Source organism: Sorex araneus, chromosome 8, assembly GCF_027595985.1.
Source record: "Sorex araneus isolate mSorAra2 chromosome 8, mSorAra2.pri, whole genome shotgun sequence".
In the NCBI taxonomy this organism is placed as follows: Eukaryota; Metazoa; Chordata; class Mammalia; order Eulipotyphla; family Soricidae; genus Sorex; species Sorex araneus.
Genome location: NC_073309.1, coordinates 39835889 through 39853420, shown reverse-complemented (window position 1 = coordinate 39853420; position 17532 = coordinate 39835889). Strand labels below are relative to the sequence as shown.

At 62.2% G+C, this 17532-nt stretch overlaps 1 protein-coding gene across 2 annotated transcripts; it reads right to left on the bottom strand.

Moving 5' to 3' along the window:
* Positions 1 to 526: 526 nt before the first annotated feature.
* HPN (hepsin) lies at positions 527 to 17296 on the bottom strand. Of its 2 annotated transcripts, XM_004600749.2 has the most exons (13): positions 16694 to 17296; positions 16077 to 16146; positions 11238 to 11339; positions 11113 to 11154; positions 4088 to 4217; positions 3870 to 3992; positions 3741 to 3781; positions 3282 to 3447; positions 2992 to 3182; positions 1716 to 1811; positions 1459 to 1601; positions 1112 to 1276; positions 527 to 882 (listed from the first exon to the last, which is right to left on the bottom strand). In XM_004600749.2, exons 2-13 carry the CDS (start codon positions 16090 to 16092, stop codon positions 844 to 846), a joined length of 1254 nt encoding a protein of 417 aa, XP_004600806.2. In that variant the 5' UTR covers positions 16093 to 16146; positions 16694 to 17296; the 3' UTR covers positions 527 to 843. The 2 variants fall into 2 exon arrangements, with proteins under 2 accessions (XP_004600806.2, XP_055002206.1); XM_055146231.1 differs by having other exon boundaries at positions 16077 to 17296.
* Between the last annotated feature and the right edge of the window lie 236 nt (positions 17297 to 17532).

Below are 17532 nucleotides of genomic sequence, written 5' to 3'. Positions count from 1 at the left end.
CAGTGCTCGGGGACCACGGGGCGCTGAGGACTGGGGCTCCAGCATGAAGAACAGGAGCACCGGCCTTTCAATCATTCGAGTCACACAATGCCTTAATTGCAGGATGAGCACATGGCCCAAATCTCTCCAGGGTCTTTTTTTTTTTTTTTTTACTGCCGTATCCCCTTTCTGCTGAGACTGCTAAGTTGGACATGGCACGAAGCCTAGAGGGTTGGTGTTTTTGGTGGGGTGCAGCTCTGTCGTGGCGGCAGAGGAGGCTTGTTGGCAATGATGCTCACAGAAAGGAGAGCAGATTTATGACAGAGGAACGAAGCTCGTACCTGAGGAAAACTAGCTGAGCTGCTGCCTCCAACAAGACCTGAAGCCCTTTTGCAAGTGACCCAGTCAAGTCTTTTCTGGTGGAAACTGCTGGATCATACACCCTGACTGACTGATCCCGGACCCCAAAGCCTCTGCCCGCCCCCCCCCCCACCCCGCACACTCCCACCCACCCAACAGTCTCATTGCTGCTTATAGTTGCCCTCTCTGAGGCCACACTAATCAAAACCACCTTTATTATTTAAAGAGCATCTGTCATCAGGAACACCCAGGGGAGGGCTCCCAGATGGCAGAACAATATTTACATGGGAGGAGGGAGGGAGGGGGGGATCAGGTGAAGCGGAGGTGTTCCCAGGGCCCAGTGTGCCCGCCACTGTGGAAGAGAGGCCCCTGGAGGGGGTGTCCTTTTGCTGTGGGCTGGACGCAGGAAGGAGCATGCTCCGTCCCAGGTAGGCCCACCTTGTGGGGTGGGGCGCTTTTGTCCGCCGGACCCCAGAAATGTGTGCAACGGGGAGAAGCCACGGGTTAGAGCTGAGTCACTATGCCGCTGGTCTCGGAGTGAGTCTGGGGAAAGAGAGCTGGGGGCTTCCGAGGTCTGAGGGGCTCCCCAAAGTCCCCAACTCACCTCGTGTCCCCCACCTGCCCTCTGCAGCCCCCCTAGGAGAGCTCCCCCTCTTCTAGGCTAGCGCAGAGGTCCAGGGACCCCATGGTAGGGGGGCGACCCTGCCCCCTCCCCGGCCCCCCCCCCCCCCCCCCCGCCTCCGAGCCCCACCCATCTGAACCTCACTGTCACCTTGATGGCCTGGAAGATCCACTCCCGGAAGTCGATGACTTTGGTGTAGACGCCCGGCTTCTGGGCCAGGGCACAGCCCGTGCCCCAGCTCACGATGCCACAGAGCCGCCAGCGTGGTGCCCTCGAGATGCTGTCCTCACACACGAAGGGGCCCCCGCTGTCGCCCTGGGGAGCAGCAGAGGCCGGGCTGGACGCCTCTCGACGGCCCTGGGCTGGGGTCACAGAGCCCTCTGGCCCTGAACTGGGGCACCCGCCAACCTCTTACCCGCCCCCCCCCCCTGCTCCATGTCGCCTTCCCTGGAGTGTCAGGGGTCGGGGGGCTGCCCCCGCCCCGCCCCCTCCCTCACCTGGCAGGCGTCAATGCCACCCTCGGGGTAGCCAGCACAGAACATCTTGGGCTTGATCTGGTTCCCATAGAAGTCGGGGCTGTTGCAGACGTCACTGCTGATGATGGGGACCCTCGCCTCCTGGAGCACCCCCGCCTGCTGGCCTGCGGAGTGCAGGGAAAGAGGGCTGGCCAGGCGGCACGGCACCCTAACCCCCGGCTCTCCCCGCCCAGTGGCAGCTCTCCCCGGCCGAACTCGGGCCTTCAGCCTGGACTCACCATAGTACTGCGTGTTCCCCCAGCCGGTCACCGTACAGACCTTGCCGTCCACCAGGGCCTGGCCAGCAGCGGGGAGGCACACGGGCTGGATGTATTCTGTGAGCGAGAGGGAGCACACGCGATCCAGCCCACCCTGACCACCTGACCCCCCTGCCCAGTCAGAGGGTAGAGGCTACCCTGATCCCCCTCACAGCAGGGAAATGAGGTCATTCTGTGGCCAGAGTCTCAGGGCGTCAGGTAGGGCCAGAAGCTGGATGCAGGTCGGCCCAATTCTCAGCTCCTGACCCAGACCCAGAGGGCACCCTGCTTCCCTGCCCCAGAGAGTGCCTTTGTGGGTAAGGGGGGAGGGGGCAGATCTGGCCTGGAATGTGGTGCAATGGAAGGGCCTTGCAGGTGTGAGGTGGGGGGTGGGGGTGGAGAGAAGGAGGAACAAAGGAGGAGGAGGAGCAGGAGGAGGAGGAGAGAGGAGAAGAAAGAGGAGGAGGAGGAGGTGGAGGAGCAAGAGGAGGAAGAGGAAGAAGAGGAGCAGGAGGAGGAGGAGGAAGAAGAGAAGAATGAACAGGAGAAGGAGGAAATAGAGGAGGAAGAGGATCAGGAGGAGGAAGAAGAGGAGGAAGATGAGGAGCAGTAGGAGGAGGAGGAGCAGGGGGAGGAGGAACAGGAGTGGAATAGAAGCAAGAGGAGGACAAGGAGCAGGAGGGAGAAGAACAGGAGATGAGGAACAGGAGAAAGAGGAGGAGGAGGAGAAGGAGGAGGAGGAGGAGGAGCAGGAGGAAGAGGAAGAGGAGGAGGAGCAGGAGGAGCAGGCGGAGGCCAAGGAGGAGGTCCCGACTGAGCTGCTTGACCCCATGGAATCACCCCAGGACACACGGACCCTCCGGTGGGCGGGGCCTGGAGACGCCCCACCCCGGCGCAGGGCCCAACCCACACGCGCTGCCGGCTGTGACCGTCCGCAGAGCCCCCCAGCACTGAGGGGCAAAGGAAGGGCCTCGCGGTCTGCCCAGAGGCCGGGTGGGGGGGGGGGAAGGGCTGTGCCCGGCGGGTCAGACACCCGCGCTCTGCAGCCAGACCCGGCCGGAGACTGGGCCAGAGCCGCTGCCACACGGAGTGCCCGAATCTCTGAGCGCGGGTGGGCTCGCCGGACCCCACAGCGCCTTCTCCAGGCTGGGCGTGGCCATCGACCCCTCCCCACAGTGCTCCGCGGGGACCCTCGTGACCTCAGACCAGTGCCTGGGCCCTGCCTAGCTCTGGGCAGGGTGCGGGGCGCAGGGCGTACCTGTGAGGGGCAGGGCGCTGGAGAGGTGCACCAGGGCGATGTCGTTGCTGTTCTCCTCGCTGTTGGGGTCCCGGAAGGGAAGGTAGCCCCCGTGGTAGACGACCGCCTGCACGCCCAGCTGCAGCCCCTGGGGCGAGGCCTGGGCCACGGCGCCGGCGAACACCTTCCACCGGGACAGCACACGGTTGCGCCTGCCAGACACGGGAGGGCCGCGGCCGTGGGCTGGACACGGGCTCCCTCAGCCGGCCCTGCCCACCCCCCACTCGGGGCCACTCACGGGGGCCACTCACTCAGGGAAGCAGTGGGCGGCGGTCAGCACCCAGTCCCCGGACAGCAGCGAGCCCCCGCACAGGTGCGAGCCGTCGTAGCGGAGACTGACTTGCCAGGGCCAGCGGCCCAGACTGGTGTCCCGGCCCCCCACGATCCGGTCCACGGGAAGCTTCCGTCGGCCGCAGTCTGGGGAGGCAGGGGAGACGGTGAGGACCGGAAAGGGGGTGGGCGGGCAAAGCCTGTCCCTGGGACCCTCGGAGACATGGCCCCGTCCCCAGGGAGTCTGAGCAGACGCTGCCCAAATTCTCCGGGACTCCAAGGGGCTGCGGGCCTGTGTGAGGGAGGGTCCCCGGGGATACGGGCTGGGCTGGGGGTAACTCAGGCACAGCCCCGTCTTGGGCTGGGGGTGGGGGCGGGGGAACCCTCTGAGGTTTGGACCCTGCCCCAGGGTGGTCCAGCGGAGAGGGCCTGAGTCTCACCTTGGCAAACGGCAGCCAGGAAACGGCCTCTGGGGCAGTCACTGTTAGGGAGGTGGACAGCGGGGTGAGAGGCGGTTGCGGGAGCGGGGCTGGGGGGCCCGAGCGCCCCCTGCCCACCGCCCTCCTCACCACACGGAGATGACCTCGAGCAGCCTCTGGGCGTGGGGCAGCCGGCCCTCGTCCACGCAGAAGAAGCCCGACGTGCCGTTGGCGCCCGCCGTCCGCACGTCCAGCTCCGAGTGGTCCAGCGCCCTGGCGGGGCAGGGGTCAGGCCTGCTCCTCCCGCCGTGCCCGCCCGAACCCCTCTGGGCGGGCCGGGGCCTGAGGGGGGGGGGGGACCCCAGTACCTGAGGAAGCCCATCTCCTCGCAGCTGAGACCTGCCGCCCTGGCGTTGGACCTCGAGGAGCACAAAAGTCGCCACGTCCCCTCCGTCTCGTCAAAGACCATGAGCCGGCTGTCCGCGGGGCTGAGCTGCACTGCAGGGGGGGCCAGGGGAAGGGGCGGCGGTCACCTCCCGCCCACTGCTGCCCAGCCCTGGGGCCTGCAGGCCCGCAACTCTGTGTCGCCTCCTTTGAGGCAGTGCTCGCCGTCACTGGTACTTGGACGCGAGGGACACAGTGTCCAGTGGACGTGCTGAGACTCATCATTGTCGGCAGCATGGAGAGTTCTGGAACTTTCCATTCTCCCTCGCTGGGGGTCCGACCCAGCAGGGCCCGGTGCTTGCCGGGAAAGCGTGGGATGTGCGGGGTCTGGTTTGTTTTGCTTGGGGGTTTGGGGGAGAGATGGGGCCGGGGAAGGAACCCAAGGACACCAACAGCCCCAGCGCCGAGGGCCCCTTCCAGAACAGGTCGGAACCTTCCCCAAACCCTGGTGACATGAGCTAATCCTGCCCCATTTGGTGGAACCGGTTTCTCTCTCTCTCTTTTTTTTCTTTCTTGTGTTTCCTGCCACCTGAAGACCCTTGATAAACACGTCAGATTGCAACACATTTAAGTCCACGTCCTAGCTCTGCTGCACGTCTTGTGTGGGCCTTGGAGAGACTAAAACGGAAGAGCATGAAATTCTCCCAGCACAAGATGTCCCAGGTGGGGTGATGCAGTGGTGGTGGGAGGGCGGTGACCACGCTAAGACCATTATCCAGCCGAACTCTTTGTTGCTGTAAAGTGGCTCAGCACCTATGGGTCTGTGGGGCCAGAGAAATAGTACAGCAGGGAGGGTGTTTGCCTTGCGTGCGGCCGACCCGGGTTCAATCCCCGGCATCACCGAGGGTCCCCTGAGCAGTGCCAGGAGTGAGTCTGAGTGTGGTCCCGAAACAAACCCCGAAACAGCTCTGCCTCTGGGTGCTGTGTCCCGTCTCAGCTGATGGTGCTGGGAACTGACAGCACAGCCAGAGGACCAGGTTGGAGGCGTCTGTGCTCACAGTCAGCCCCCCGAAACACACACACACACACACACACACACACACACACACACACACACACACTCGGGCAGCAGCATGGCCCGGCCCAAGCGACTCTGATAAAGCCTCCCCCCGTGGGGGAAGCCCAGGGGTGCACCAGAGAGGAGACTCGTCCGAGGCGGACGAGTGTGGCATGAGTGAGAGGGCACAGTTCCTGAGGGTGCCCAGGGAGCCTTCTCGGATGAGGCCGGGATGGGAAGGAGGTGGGCATGGGGCTGTGGGCACAGAGCAGGGGTCCAGGCAGTGTTGGGGGGGGGGGAGTGCCTGAGGAACAGCACAAAGGACACTGGACTCGGCTCCTACCAGGAGGCCTGAGGTGGCGCTGGCCGGACTCGGGGGCTCAGAGATTCTCCTGGCGGCATGGACAGAGCAGAATGAAAGGGGAGGGGGCAGCGCTGGACGGTCCAGGAGGGGAGGGTGAAGGCCGACGGGGCTGTGGGGGCCAGGGGAGAAAGACGTGGGACTGAGGGGTGGGAGCAGGCTGGATGTGGGGGTCTGCGGTGTGGGGGTGTAGGGGGCAGGCCGGACGTGCAGGTGTGGGGTCTGGATGGACACTGGAGCCTGCCTGTGGCCGAGAGACGGGGTCTGGGGAGCAGATGCCCGGATAACCCGCTCTCTGTCCGTCCACACGAGCCTCCTGCACGGCCGGAGTTCCAGCAGCACTTCCTGGAAAACCCGCTGAGACCGTGCCCAGGCTGCCCCTAGCTCTGAGCCCGGGAAATTCCCAGGGGTGGCTCCCTCTAGGCTTCCGGCCTCCCTGCCGCCCTCCCCACCCGTGTCACAAACATCATCCCATTTCCCGCCAGGGGAGCTGATCGCTTGGTTGTGGCCATAAGCCCCACAAGGCAAATACTCCAGCTCCACCCCCCCCCCACACACACACACTTTTAACGAAGCTCTTTGAGCCAGCCTGAGGCCCCCAGCTGAGTTTCTTATCTGGGGAATTCTTTAATCCCACAAGGATCCAGGGAGGGATCGAGCTTCCACGCCCATCTAACAGACAGGAAAACTGAGGCTGGGAGGCGAGATTAGCCCGGCTCCAGCATGCTCCATCCCCCAAACACCAGCAGGACTCAGAGCTGGGGGTGAAGCAGGGTTGGGGTGTGGGGTGGGGTGGGGGGGCTTAGGTGCAGCTTCTGCTTGGGGTGGGGGCTGGGGATTCCAGGCACCATATCTGATGAACCCCTTGACACCCCCAGCTCCAGCCCTCAGTTCCAGGACCAAGCCTCAGGGCTGCAAATACCCACTGGAGTTAGGGGTGAGTCCTATTCAGGTTCTACGTGCTCCCCAACCGTGATTTCCAGAAAGTGTGGGGTTCCAGGAAAAATAAACCCCGGTGGGGTGCGGTGTGCGGGAGGAGTGCGGTGGGCAGGTCTCCGGTTATTTTTAAAGCCACAGTCTGTGCCACCCTTTCTCACTTTCCAGCTCTTTATTCATCTGGGGCTTATTTTAAGCAATGCAAAATGTCTGTTCTGGGTCACCGGCTTTGCTTACCAGACTGTCGGATATATTTAGAGGTGTAAAACTCCCAGAGAGCTGAAGTGGAGATATGGGGGGGAGGGGGGAGGGCGGGGTGTTTGTTTTATAACATGTCAACTTTACATTCTTTTCTGGTTTTCCTTTGTGTGTCCAGAGTGACACCCAGGGAATCAGGAGGCCACACCTGGAGGCGCTCGGCCAGCCAGGACAGCAGTTCAGGGGCCGGGCCTGAAGACACAACACTTGTCCCACCTAGAATTGGGGGCCATCAGGGGCGGGGGGGGGGGCGTGAGATGCTAAGGAGCAAACCCAGGCAGGTGCCTAACCCTTGGACTAACTCTCTGGCCCCACGTGTCAGCTTGGGGGCAGGGGGGGCGCGGGCATACCCAGCTGTGCTCAGAGATGACTCCTGGTGGGCTTGGGGATCATACAGGGTGTCGGGGATTGAACCCAAGTCAGCTGCACGCCAGGCCAGCACCCTACGCGCTGTGCTATCTCTCCAGCCCTGCCGGGGTATCAGGGCTTACTCCTCCCTCAGGAATCACTCCTGGCTGGAGAAAGAACCTAGGCTGGCCATAAGGCAAGGTAGGCGCCTGCTCTGCATACTGTACTAGGACCCGGTCACACCCCGCCCCCGCCTCCAGTATGTGTTTTTGTTTTGTTTTGTGTTTTTTTTTTTGCTTTTTTGGGTCACACCTGGCATGCACATGCACAGGGGTTACTTACTCCTGGCGGTGCTCGGGGGACCACATGGGATGCTGGGAATCGAACCCAGGTCTGCTGCGTGCAAGGCAAACGCCCTACCCGCTGTGCTATCACTCCAGCCCTGCCTCCAGTATGTTTTGGAACCTGCGTGTGTTTGAAGGAGAGGGGCTCGGGTGTGAATCGCAGCGAGTTTATTTCCAGCAGGAAGCGGTCCCAACCTGTGGGTTCATCTCAGCTCTTTATCTTCCTTGCTTGTGCGCCCCGCAAAGATTTCCTGAGCACCGGCAGTAACCCCAAAGTGCCCGCCCTCTGGACACGCCCCAGGAGCCCAGAATTAATTCGCAGGGCCAGAGCGCTGGGAAGTGGGGCGTCTGGGGTGCAGAGGGCGTGCCAGCAGGGCTAGGGTGTAAACAGGCGCAAAAGGGCCACACGCACCTGTTCTGGGGATCCTAAGTGGATAGATTCCCCCCCACCCCCAAATGAGCCTCAACATGGGCCAGACAGCCCAGGGTCAGGAGCCCAGAACTGAGTCAGTGCAGAGCGTGAGCTGCGGGGGAGACGGGTGAGCAAGGAAGGGCCTCGAGGGCGACCCATGGACAGAGCCTGGAAAGTGCCAGGAGCAAGAGTGTGTGGGGTAGAGACAGGCCTGCAGCCCCTGCCTGGGGTCCTCAGAGCCGAGGCCTGGGACACTGTCTGCCGTTTACCCAAATGGGTCAGGTCAAATGGCTTATCTGGGCCTCTGTTTCCCCTCCTGCTGCCCGCGCTCTCGGGCACTGCTGAGACGTCCAGCAACTCGCTTGGCTACTTCTCGAGAAACAAGACTAGCTTAGCTCAGGGCTGGGACGACAGCACAGCAGGTAGGGCGTTTGCCTTGCATGTGGCCAACCTGGGTTCGATTCCCGCATCCCATACTGTCCCCCAAGCACCGCTAAGAGTAATTCCTGAGTGCAGAGCCAGGAATAACCCCTGTGCATCACTGGGTGTGACCCAAAAAGCAAAAAAACCCAACAAAACAAAACAAAACACAGTCTTAGTTCTACTTGGGTCCAACCGTTGGATTGGGGCTACCTGGGTTTCGGCCCCAGGCCCGCCACGGACTAGCTCTGGGACCAAGGGCAAGTCACGGGGCCTTTCTGCAGCGGTTTGCCCAGACAGCAAGGATGCTCATGACTGACCCCGGGAAAACGCTCTCAGGGCTAGCGGTGGGGACCGGAGCCTACACTGCCTTGCTTGGTCTGGGTCTGCCTTTCTCTCTCTTTTTTTTTTTTTTTCATTTTTGCCTTTCTCTCTCTCTCTTTCTTTCTTTCTTTCTTTCTTTCTTTCTTTCTTTCTTTCTTTCTTTCTTTCTTTCTTTCTTTCTTTCTTTCTTTCTTTTCTTTCTCTCTCTCTTTCTTTCTCTCTTTCTTTCTTTCTTGTTTTGTTTGTTTGTTTTGGTTTGGGGCGGGGGCACACCCGGCAATGCTTCTTCCTAGCTCTGCACTCAGGGATTACTCCTGAAAAGAGAAGGTTGTGCCTGTGGCCCCTACAGAAGGAATTGACTTTCTCTAGAGTCCAGGGGTGTTTGGGGGTCTTCTGAAGGTCCTACTCATAGCTTATGAGTAAGCAATGTGGTGATGGCTCGGGGGACTACACGCAGTGTCAGGAACCACGCCCGGCCCGCCGAGCTCCTGCTGTTCTTAAGCCACGACCACTGGCTCCCTGGTGACGGTGACACGTGGGTACCACTTAGCAATCCCAGGGTCCCGCATGCAAAGCACAAACCCCAGCCCTCAGAGGCATCTGCCCCCGCCACAAGCATTTTCCCTTCTTACGGTGACCTGAGTCTTTCCAGAGTCAGAAGCAGCCCAAAAGACACAGCCCCTCGGGCTAGCCGTCTCTCCTGGGCCCGGGCCCCAGGGAAGCCGTTTGGAGGTGGCCCGGCGAGCACCACCCGCTCAGCCCTTAACTGCTTGTGCACCTACTCCTTCTCCTCCTCCTGCCTGTCTGCAGACGGCTCTCTCCGGGGCAAGATCCAGCCTGGACGCCCAGCGTCCTGCCCCGAGCATGCTCACTTTCCCCCTCTGTAAATGGGCCGGCACAGCCTGAGGCATGCTGAAGCCAGTTCCCCAGAAAGGCATAGGTTTGGGGTTTTCTTGGAGGGGAGGAATTTGGGGTTGCACCCAGCAATGGTCGGGGACTACCCCTGACTCATAGTGGTGATTCCTGGAGATACAGAGTTCTGGAGATCACACCATGGTCAGCGATAGGCCAGGCAGCCCCCTTAGCCCCTGTCTTGTGTTCCCAGCCCCAAGACACGGTTTTTCTGTTTGTCTGTTTTGCCACACCCAGCAGTGCTCAGGGGTTACTCCGGGCTCTGCATTCAGGAATGACTCCTGGCAGTGCTCGGGGGACCATATGGGATGCTGGGGAGCGAACCCGGGTCGGCTGCAGGGAAGGCAAACGCCCTCCATGCTGTCCTATCGCTTTGGTCTCAAGATGCAGTTTTGGGGTAACCCAGAACCTCCGTGATCTGGGGCAAACCACCAATATTGCTCTGAGCTTCAGTTTCCCCATCTGTTAAACAGAGTAAGGGACCCAACTTTCTCTCCCCCCAACAGAAAGAGGTTAGGATGCTTCCGGACTTGATCTGTCGCCTACCGAGGCAGATCTGCCTGAAGCAGGAGTTCACAGCGCTTCTCTGAAAGGAGGATCACAGCACCTTTGGGTTTTGGGGGTTTTATTTTGTTGGGTTTTCTTGTTTCATTGTTTTTTTTTTTCTTTTTGATCGCACCCAGCGATGCTCAGGGGTTACTCCTGACTCTACACTCAGGAATTACTCCTAGCGGTGCTCGGGGGACCATCTGGGATGCCAGGGATCAACCCGGGTCAGCCACGTGCAAGGCAAATGCCCAACCTACTGTGCTATCACTCTAGCCCACAACACCCCTCTTTGAAAGCACCCCCTCTCCTGCTCCCAAAGGAACACGACAACTCTCCTTCTTGTCCTAGCTGATTGACTACTGGCCATACTTGCTGATTCCTCTATCGATAGCCCTGCATGCACCAAGACTACCCAGTAAAAGAAAAAAAAACCAGAGACGCTCCCCACCTAAACGTCTACGACTAAGTCAGCCTGCGCTGCTGTCCTTTATTCCTTGACTCCCTGCCCCAACACAGAACACCTTTGTTTAAACACACACACACACACACACACACACACACACACACAGAGCTGGCCAAGGCACTGAAGCCCCCGACTTGCGTGTGCTACTTGCTCAGGTTGTGGGGGGGAGGTTTACTCCATCTGAGCCCACCACGGTGACCTCAGCTCAGTCTCCAAGACCTCCGAGGGCTCTTCCTGGCCTGATGGAGCCACAGTGCTCTAAGAACCTCTCAGAACGATGGCATCAGGGCCCACGGACTCCGGTGTGTGTGTGTGTGTGTGTGTGTGTGTGTGTGTGTGTGTGTGGCCTGATGGAGCCACAGTGCTCTAAGAACCTCTCAGAACGATGGCATCAGGGCCCATGGACTCCGGTGTGTGTGTGTGTGTGTGTGTGTGTGTGCGTGTGTGTGGCCTGATGGAGCCACAGTGCTCTAAGAACCTCTCAGAACGATGGCATTGGGGCTCATGACTCCGTGTGTGTGTGTGTGTCTGTGTCTGTGTCTGTGTGCATCCCTCCAGGCCCGGAGCTCTCATCAGTTTCAGCCGCCCTCCCCGCCCCCCAGAGCGCCCCCGCCTGGCCACTCACCTGGGTACATCAGCTCCTGGCCGTTCTTGAGGAGCACGGTCACTGCGGAGAAGGCGGAGGTGAGTGCAGGTGGCCAGGGGCCACGGGGTGGGGGGAGGCAGGGGAGACGCAGGGGCCACACTCACCGATGGCCCAGGCCGCCGCCCCGATGCCTGTCAGGAGCAGGAGCGTTCCCACTGCCAACGCTGCCACCTTGGGTCCGGAGCAGCCTGGGACGTTCCGGCCACCTGCAACAGACAGCATGCCGGGGACACGGCCGGGCTGGACTCTGGCCCTGGCTCCCCGGCGGGCGCCGCGGGGCCTGGGCACAGGGCCAGCTTGGCCCTGCCCCCAGGGCTAACAGCGGCGGGAGCTGGCCAGGGCCCCGTTTCCGGGCTCAGCCCCAGGCCCCCTGTGGCGAGGACAGCAGGCGGCCAGGGCCCTGAGGGCTGCAGCTGGGGAGGGGTGAGGCTGGGCAGCTGGGCCTCCACCCTCAACCCTTAGGGGATCTCATCCCCCAAGGTCCTGCCCCTCGGGACCCTCACCCCTGCTAACTTCCCCACAGCTTCTTGGAGCCTCCTGGGGGGGTCTTGACCCTTGACTCGGCCCTGCTGACAGCTCTTTCCTGCTGTGGGGTATTTCCTCACTGCCTCTCTTTTCTCTGCTTTTCCAAGACCCTCTGTGCCCGGGTTACCCCCCCCCCCAACCAGCCCCCAAACTCGACTTCTCCCACGGTCCCCAGTTCCAACATCAAGTGAGCCATCGAGGCTCAGACGCCGAGCTGGGAAGCCTGCCGGCCCCGTCCTGAAACCACGGGCCTCCCCGGCCCCGCCAACTGGGGGTCTGGGTGGGGGGGGGACACCCCCTCTCAGAGCCCCACTTTTTCCTCTCTATAATGGGTACCACCTCTGTGGGAACTGCCTGTTTAAAAGTGTTTAACTAGCAGGGGGAGCGGAGGAGGGTGACGAGGGGGCTGGGCCCTGGGGGGGGGGGCAGGGCCCCAGGGAGCAGAAGACACCCCCTTGCCAGGGCCAGGGGATGCAAAGTGAACAAGCGAATGCAAGCCTTGAGCTGGTCCTGGGGAGTGTGCGCTGGTCCTTGGCACCTGCCAGAGCCCTGCTTCTCTGGTCTGTGGGGAGGCACTCGGCCGCAGCACTGAACAGCACAGGGAGCGGCTGAGCCTGGGACGGGCCCTCCCGCCCCCCGACGGCTCAGCACAGGGTTCCAGTGGCAGGGCTGGCCCCTGCCTGCAGGTGTGTGCGGGTCTGGACACTCGGCCTGGCCTGCTGGGGGACTCCGCCCTGGCCTCTTGCTCTGGGGGCTTCCGGCAACGCCAAAGCAGGGGAACAGGAAGTGTCCTCACTTTGGGTGCCCGGGGTGGGGTGTCCTTGCCACACGTGTCCGAGGGGACGTGGCCAGCTCCCGTGGGCCCTCAGACTCTGCGCCCCACAGGGCCACCAGGCTGCTCCTCGTCTGATCCTGTGGCCGGACGAGGATCCACTACAAAGCCACTCACTCCGGGGGTCCTCCCGGGCCGGGGGCTGCAGGAACCCCGTTTCCCTTCCTTCCCCCGGTAGTCAATAACCAATGCTGGTGGCTTACTGGGTTGGAACGGAAGGTTTTTTGTTTTGTTTTGTTTTGTTTTTTTAGTTTTTCTGTCATTTGTTAAATGTCAGCACAATGGCTAAGGCACTTACTTAAAAAAAATTAATTTATTTATAAGGCATTTATTTTGCACAAGGCCGACCTGGGCTCAATCCCCAGCACCCTGTATTGCCCCCTGAACTCTGCCAGGAGTGATCCCTGAGCACTGCCAATTGTGCCCCCACACCCCCATCAATAAAGAGTTCCAGGACCCAGTTAAGCACATAAAACTGAATGAGCAGACCTTTCAATGCTCTTATTATTATTATTATTATTATTTTGGTTTGGGGGTCACACCTGGTGGTTCTCAGAACTTATTCCTGGGAGAGTTTGGGGGACCATATGGGATGTCAGGGATCGAACCTGGGTTGGTCGCGTGCAAAGCAAATGCCTTACTGCAGTACTGTTTCTCCAGCCCCGGGAAGACCTTTCTAAGGTACTGGTGCTCCTCGTTACCTAGGGTCACTGAACAAGGACTTCTCTTTTTTTCTTTTTTGCAGCACACCCAGGGATTGAACCCTGGGATCAGACAAAGTCACCTACCACTGAGCCACATCCCAGGCCCCGGGGCCTTCCCACAGCTCCTGTTCCTTGCCAGCTTGCCCCGGGGCATGCACCAGAAGCCCTGCCTGGCTGGGGACAGCTGGCACTCCCAGTTTCCAAGCTCAGCTGGATCCTATGATTCCTTCCGGGTCAGAAAGCAAGACGCCCAGCAGCAGGGCTACTCTCCCGCCGACACCTCCACCCATACCCCTCCAGGCCCTCACCCCTCGGGCCTCCCTGCTCCCAGCTGCCAGCCTCAGTTGCTCTTTTCTGTTCCTCCACCTGGACTCCCCCTTTCGCCCCAAATCAGGGGTCCTGCTCTCTTTTAGACTGTCCCCTCTGCAAACCTCTCCACTCTGGTTTCTATAGGTCACGACCTCCTGGGGGTCACGGTAACGGAACAACGTGGGGTCGTGAAACCTCGGGCAACAGTAAACGGTGTGTGAAGGCGCCACGACCAAATATTAACTCAGGATCAACCCCCTCATGAAGCCGAGGGGTTTTTGCCCACATTGCGTTTCTTGGACAAAAGGGGTGATGAGCAGGGAAAGTTTTAGAAGTTCTGTTCACGCTCCCACACTGGCCTCAGTCTCCCCAAACTGCAGGCCCCTCTCAGGACCATCTGCAGGACCGTTCCCCTGGACAGCACTGCAGCTTCACACCCTGCCTGCCCCTCCTCTGCCCTTACCATCCATGCCACCGTGACGGGCGGCAGCCTCTCCACTGGCCCAGTCTCCACGTGGGCCAGAGGCATGTTCAGGAACATCAAATCCAACCTCTTCCTTCTTATTTTGGGAGCACTGGGCGGTGCTCAGGGCTCACTCCTGGTGGGGTTCAGGGGACCATACAGGGAGCTGGGGATCAAAGCCAGGCTGGCTGCATGCAAGGCAAACTCCCTACCCTCCGTACTGGTGCTCCTCGTTACCTAGAACCCCCCGTGACTCCTGGGGTGCCCATGACAGAGCCTAAGGTTCCCTCTAGGATGGAAACATGACTGTTAGAGATTCAGGGGCTGGACAAATGTTTGCCCAGACCTCCAGACAGCCAGACGAGGTGGGGGGGAAGCTGGAGCAATAGCACAGTGGGGAGGGCGTTTGCCTTGCATGCGGCAGACCCGGGTTCAATTCCCAGCATCCCATATGGTCCCCCGAGCACCGCCAGGAGTCATTCCTGAGTGCAAAGCCAGGAGTGACCCCTGTGCATTGCCAGGTGTGACCCGAAAAGGAAAAAAAAAAAGACAAGCCAATTAAGGGTCATTAAGATGCCTCATCCAAGTTTCGGCAGAAGTGGTGAAATGCAGGTTGGCGGGAGAAACAAACAGCCACTGGCGCCACCTTGTGGAAAGACTCGGCACTGCCAGGGCAGTGGGCTGGCCCTCTCCAAAATCAGACCCGGGCCGGCCCGGGGCTTGCACGCTCTCTGCAGACCTGCCCCGTTCGCTATGGAACTTCCAGGATGATTCAGGCGCCTCTGCACATCCTGAGCCACAGCCCCAGTGTCAGCGCGTACCCCCACCCCCGGGTCCTTGGCAGCCGTACCTACTCCTGAGTGGCCTCTCAGACGTCACTGCCTCCAGTTCCAAGTCCCCAGGGAGGTCTGGCCAGAGCTGCCTGGGGATGTCTGGGCGCCCCTCTGCCTGGACCGCCTGCGTGTAAGCCGTCTTTGGCCACCTTGCAAGCATGCTCTGCTGGTCCCTCTGCTTCCAGGGCGCCAGGGCCCCTGCAGGAGCCTCGGGTGTCTCTGGGCCTCAGCTCAATGGTTTTGGGGCTGAGCCATTCCGCCAGGGCTCCCCCCAACCTCCGACGGTGCGCCACACCACCAACTCCTCCTCAGGCTCTGAACCCCCACCCCATGAGGGGGTGCTAACACCCCCCCCCCATTCACAGACCAGAAGACGGAGGCCCCGAAGGCAAACCGCCTGTCGAGCCCCAGAACTGCAAAGTGCATCCTCCGGGGTCCCCAGGCTCCAGGGAGAAGGGGGAGTCGGACCCTGAGGGGGTGAGCAGAAGGACCGCCCCGGAGCAGGCCCCTCCATGGGGTCCCCCGTGCCAGCCATCCCGGCGGCTCCTGCCTGCCGGTCGGTCACCCTGGAACGCCCGCTCTGCGGTCTCTCCCCTCTCCATCCATCCCGGCCAAGTCCAAAGTTCTCCCTCTGCTCTTTTGCCCACACAGCCAGGAGGTGGGAGAAATGTCTGGCATGGCTGGTGGTTGGAGGGGGTGGGGGGGTCCCTGGGCCCAGGTTGGCAGAGGTCCGCCAAGCCCTCTCCGGCGCTATTTATCTCACATGCTGGGGCCTCGTGAGGGCGTCAGGCACCCTGCACCCTCACCCGGCGAGCTCTTAGTCATGCCCGGGCCCACCCAAGGGGACACCAAAGCCCAGAGAAATGACGCTCCAGGCTCCAGCCCACCCTCCCGCCCCTCAGTCCCAGGCCCACCACGAGTGACGGCAGCACCTGCAAACGCCGGCCTGAGCTTCTAAGCCCAGGTCAGTGAGCCTGTTCATGCCCCTCTCAGGCAGAGGACAGGCCACTGGGCAGAGAGGGGAAACTGAGACAAAGGCTCAGCAAGGTCAGATGGGATAGCGGGGAGGCAGGTGGTGGCCCAGCAACACCCGCCCATCCCCCCCGGCCACCGCCATCTCCCCCAAAACCGGAGTTAACAGCTCATCTGATGGAGGAGGCCTGGGGAGGGGGTGGGGGAGGGTCCCTAGCGCGGAGCCTGAGGAGGGGGCTCTAAAGGGAGCACCGAGGGAGGGGCACCAGAGGAGCCGGAGCGGGCTCAGAGCAGGGGGGACTTACCCTCCTTCTCCGCCATGTCACGGCCTCTCGTTAATGATTCCCCGGCTGACCTCCTGGGCCGGGGCAGGACCTGTGGGGAGGTGAGCAGAGGCAGGGCCGGGCAGAGCCAGTCCAGCCCGGTGCCCAGCCCCCAGGCGCCCATCCAGGCGGGCAGCGGGGACTGGGTCTGGGCCAGCACGGGCTGTGGTCACAGCCGCAGATGGGGCTGGGTTCAAGGATGGGGTCAGTGTCTGACCAGGGGCCGGGGGGGACACCAGCATGCCGGGCCTGTGGGGGGGGGCCCGTGCCGGACTCAGAGGGACAAGGGCAGCGTGTGTGTGTCCCCGGGCCTGGAGAAGCAGGGGACAGAGCCCCGGTTCCTGGCTCTAGGGGACAGCAGGGTGTGGGGGTCGCCGGCACTTCTCGGTAGGAGGGGGGAGAGGCTTGGGGGGTCTGGACGCAGGTCCGAGGGGGAGGCCTGGGGCCCAATCAGCATCTGGAGAAGGGGGGCCCAGAGCCCCCCCAGGTCTCGCTGGCTCTGAGTACTAGAGCCCTCGCGGGGTGCAGGAGACGAGGCTAGGGAGGGGGTGGCGGGACCCAGGTGCTGGCCCGGGGACCGAGGGCCCCGCTGTCCTTACCCTGGGGTCCGGCGGGTGCTGGTGGAGCTGAGAGATGGTGCGGGCTGCGGTCAGTCTCCTGGCCTGGGCAGGAGCATGGTGGCCCCGCAGCAGGGCGCCGGGCTGAGGCAGCAGCGGCAGCGAGGGGCCTGCTAGGCCGGTGGCCTCACCTGAGGAGGGGCCGGCGGAGGCGGGCAGAGGGGCGGGGCGGGGCCGGGCTAGGGGATTGGCAGCGCCCGAGGCCACCTGGCTGGTGGGGCCTGGTTCCAGGGGCTGGACCAGGCTGGGACCGGCCTCCCCGAGCCCCAGGGGCCCAGGTGAGCCCGTCGGAGGGAGCCTGGGGCAGGCAGGGGCCGAGGGCCAGAGTTGGGGCTACACAGCCGGCTGGGACGGGACAGGGGGCTTCCAAAGGAGGGTGGGCGCCAGAGAGAGGAGCCCAGCTGTGCCCAGACCACCCTGGTCCTGCCACTTCCCGGCCTGCTGCCCAGCCCCCGCCCTCACCCCCGCTGCCCACCCCTGGCCTTTCCAGCTCCCCTGCCCAGCGCCGCTTCCTGGCACACCGTCCAGTTTGGGAAGGGGGCAGCCCTGCCCTTGCCCCCATTCCAGCCTGGCTCAGTGCCCCCAGCTCCCTGACCCAACCCTCCCACCCCCCACCCCCCGATGGGGCCTCCCCGCCCCCCGCCCCTCCCCCGCCGCCTTCCTCTAAGTCACGGGGGCCGGTTTGCTTTGGCAGCATCTCCGCAGCCTGCAGCAGTGACCTCTGGAGCCCGGAAAGTCCTAGGTGGGGGATGGGGGACCGGGGCCCAGAAAAAGCATGCAGAGTGCCGAGACCCAGGCCAAGTGGCTGGAAGCGCCCAGAA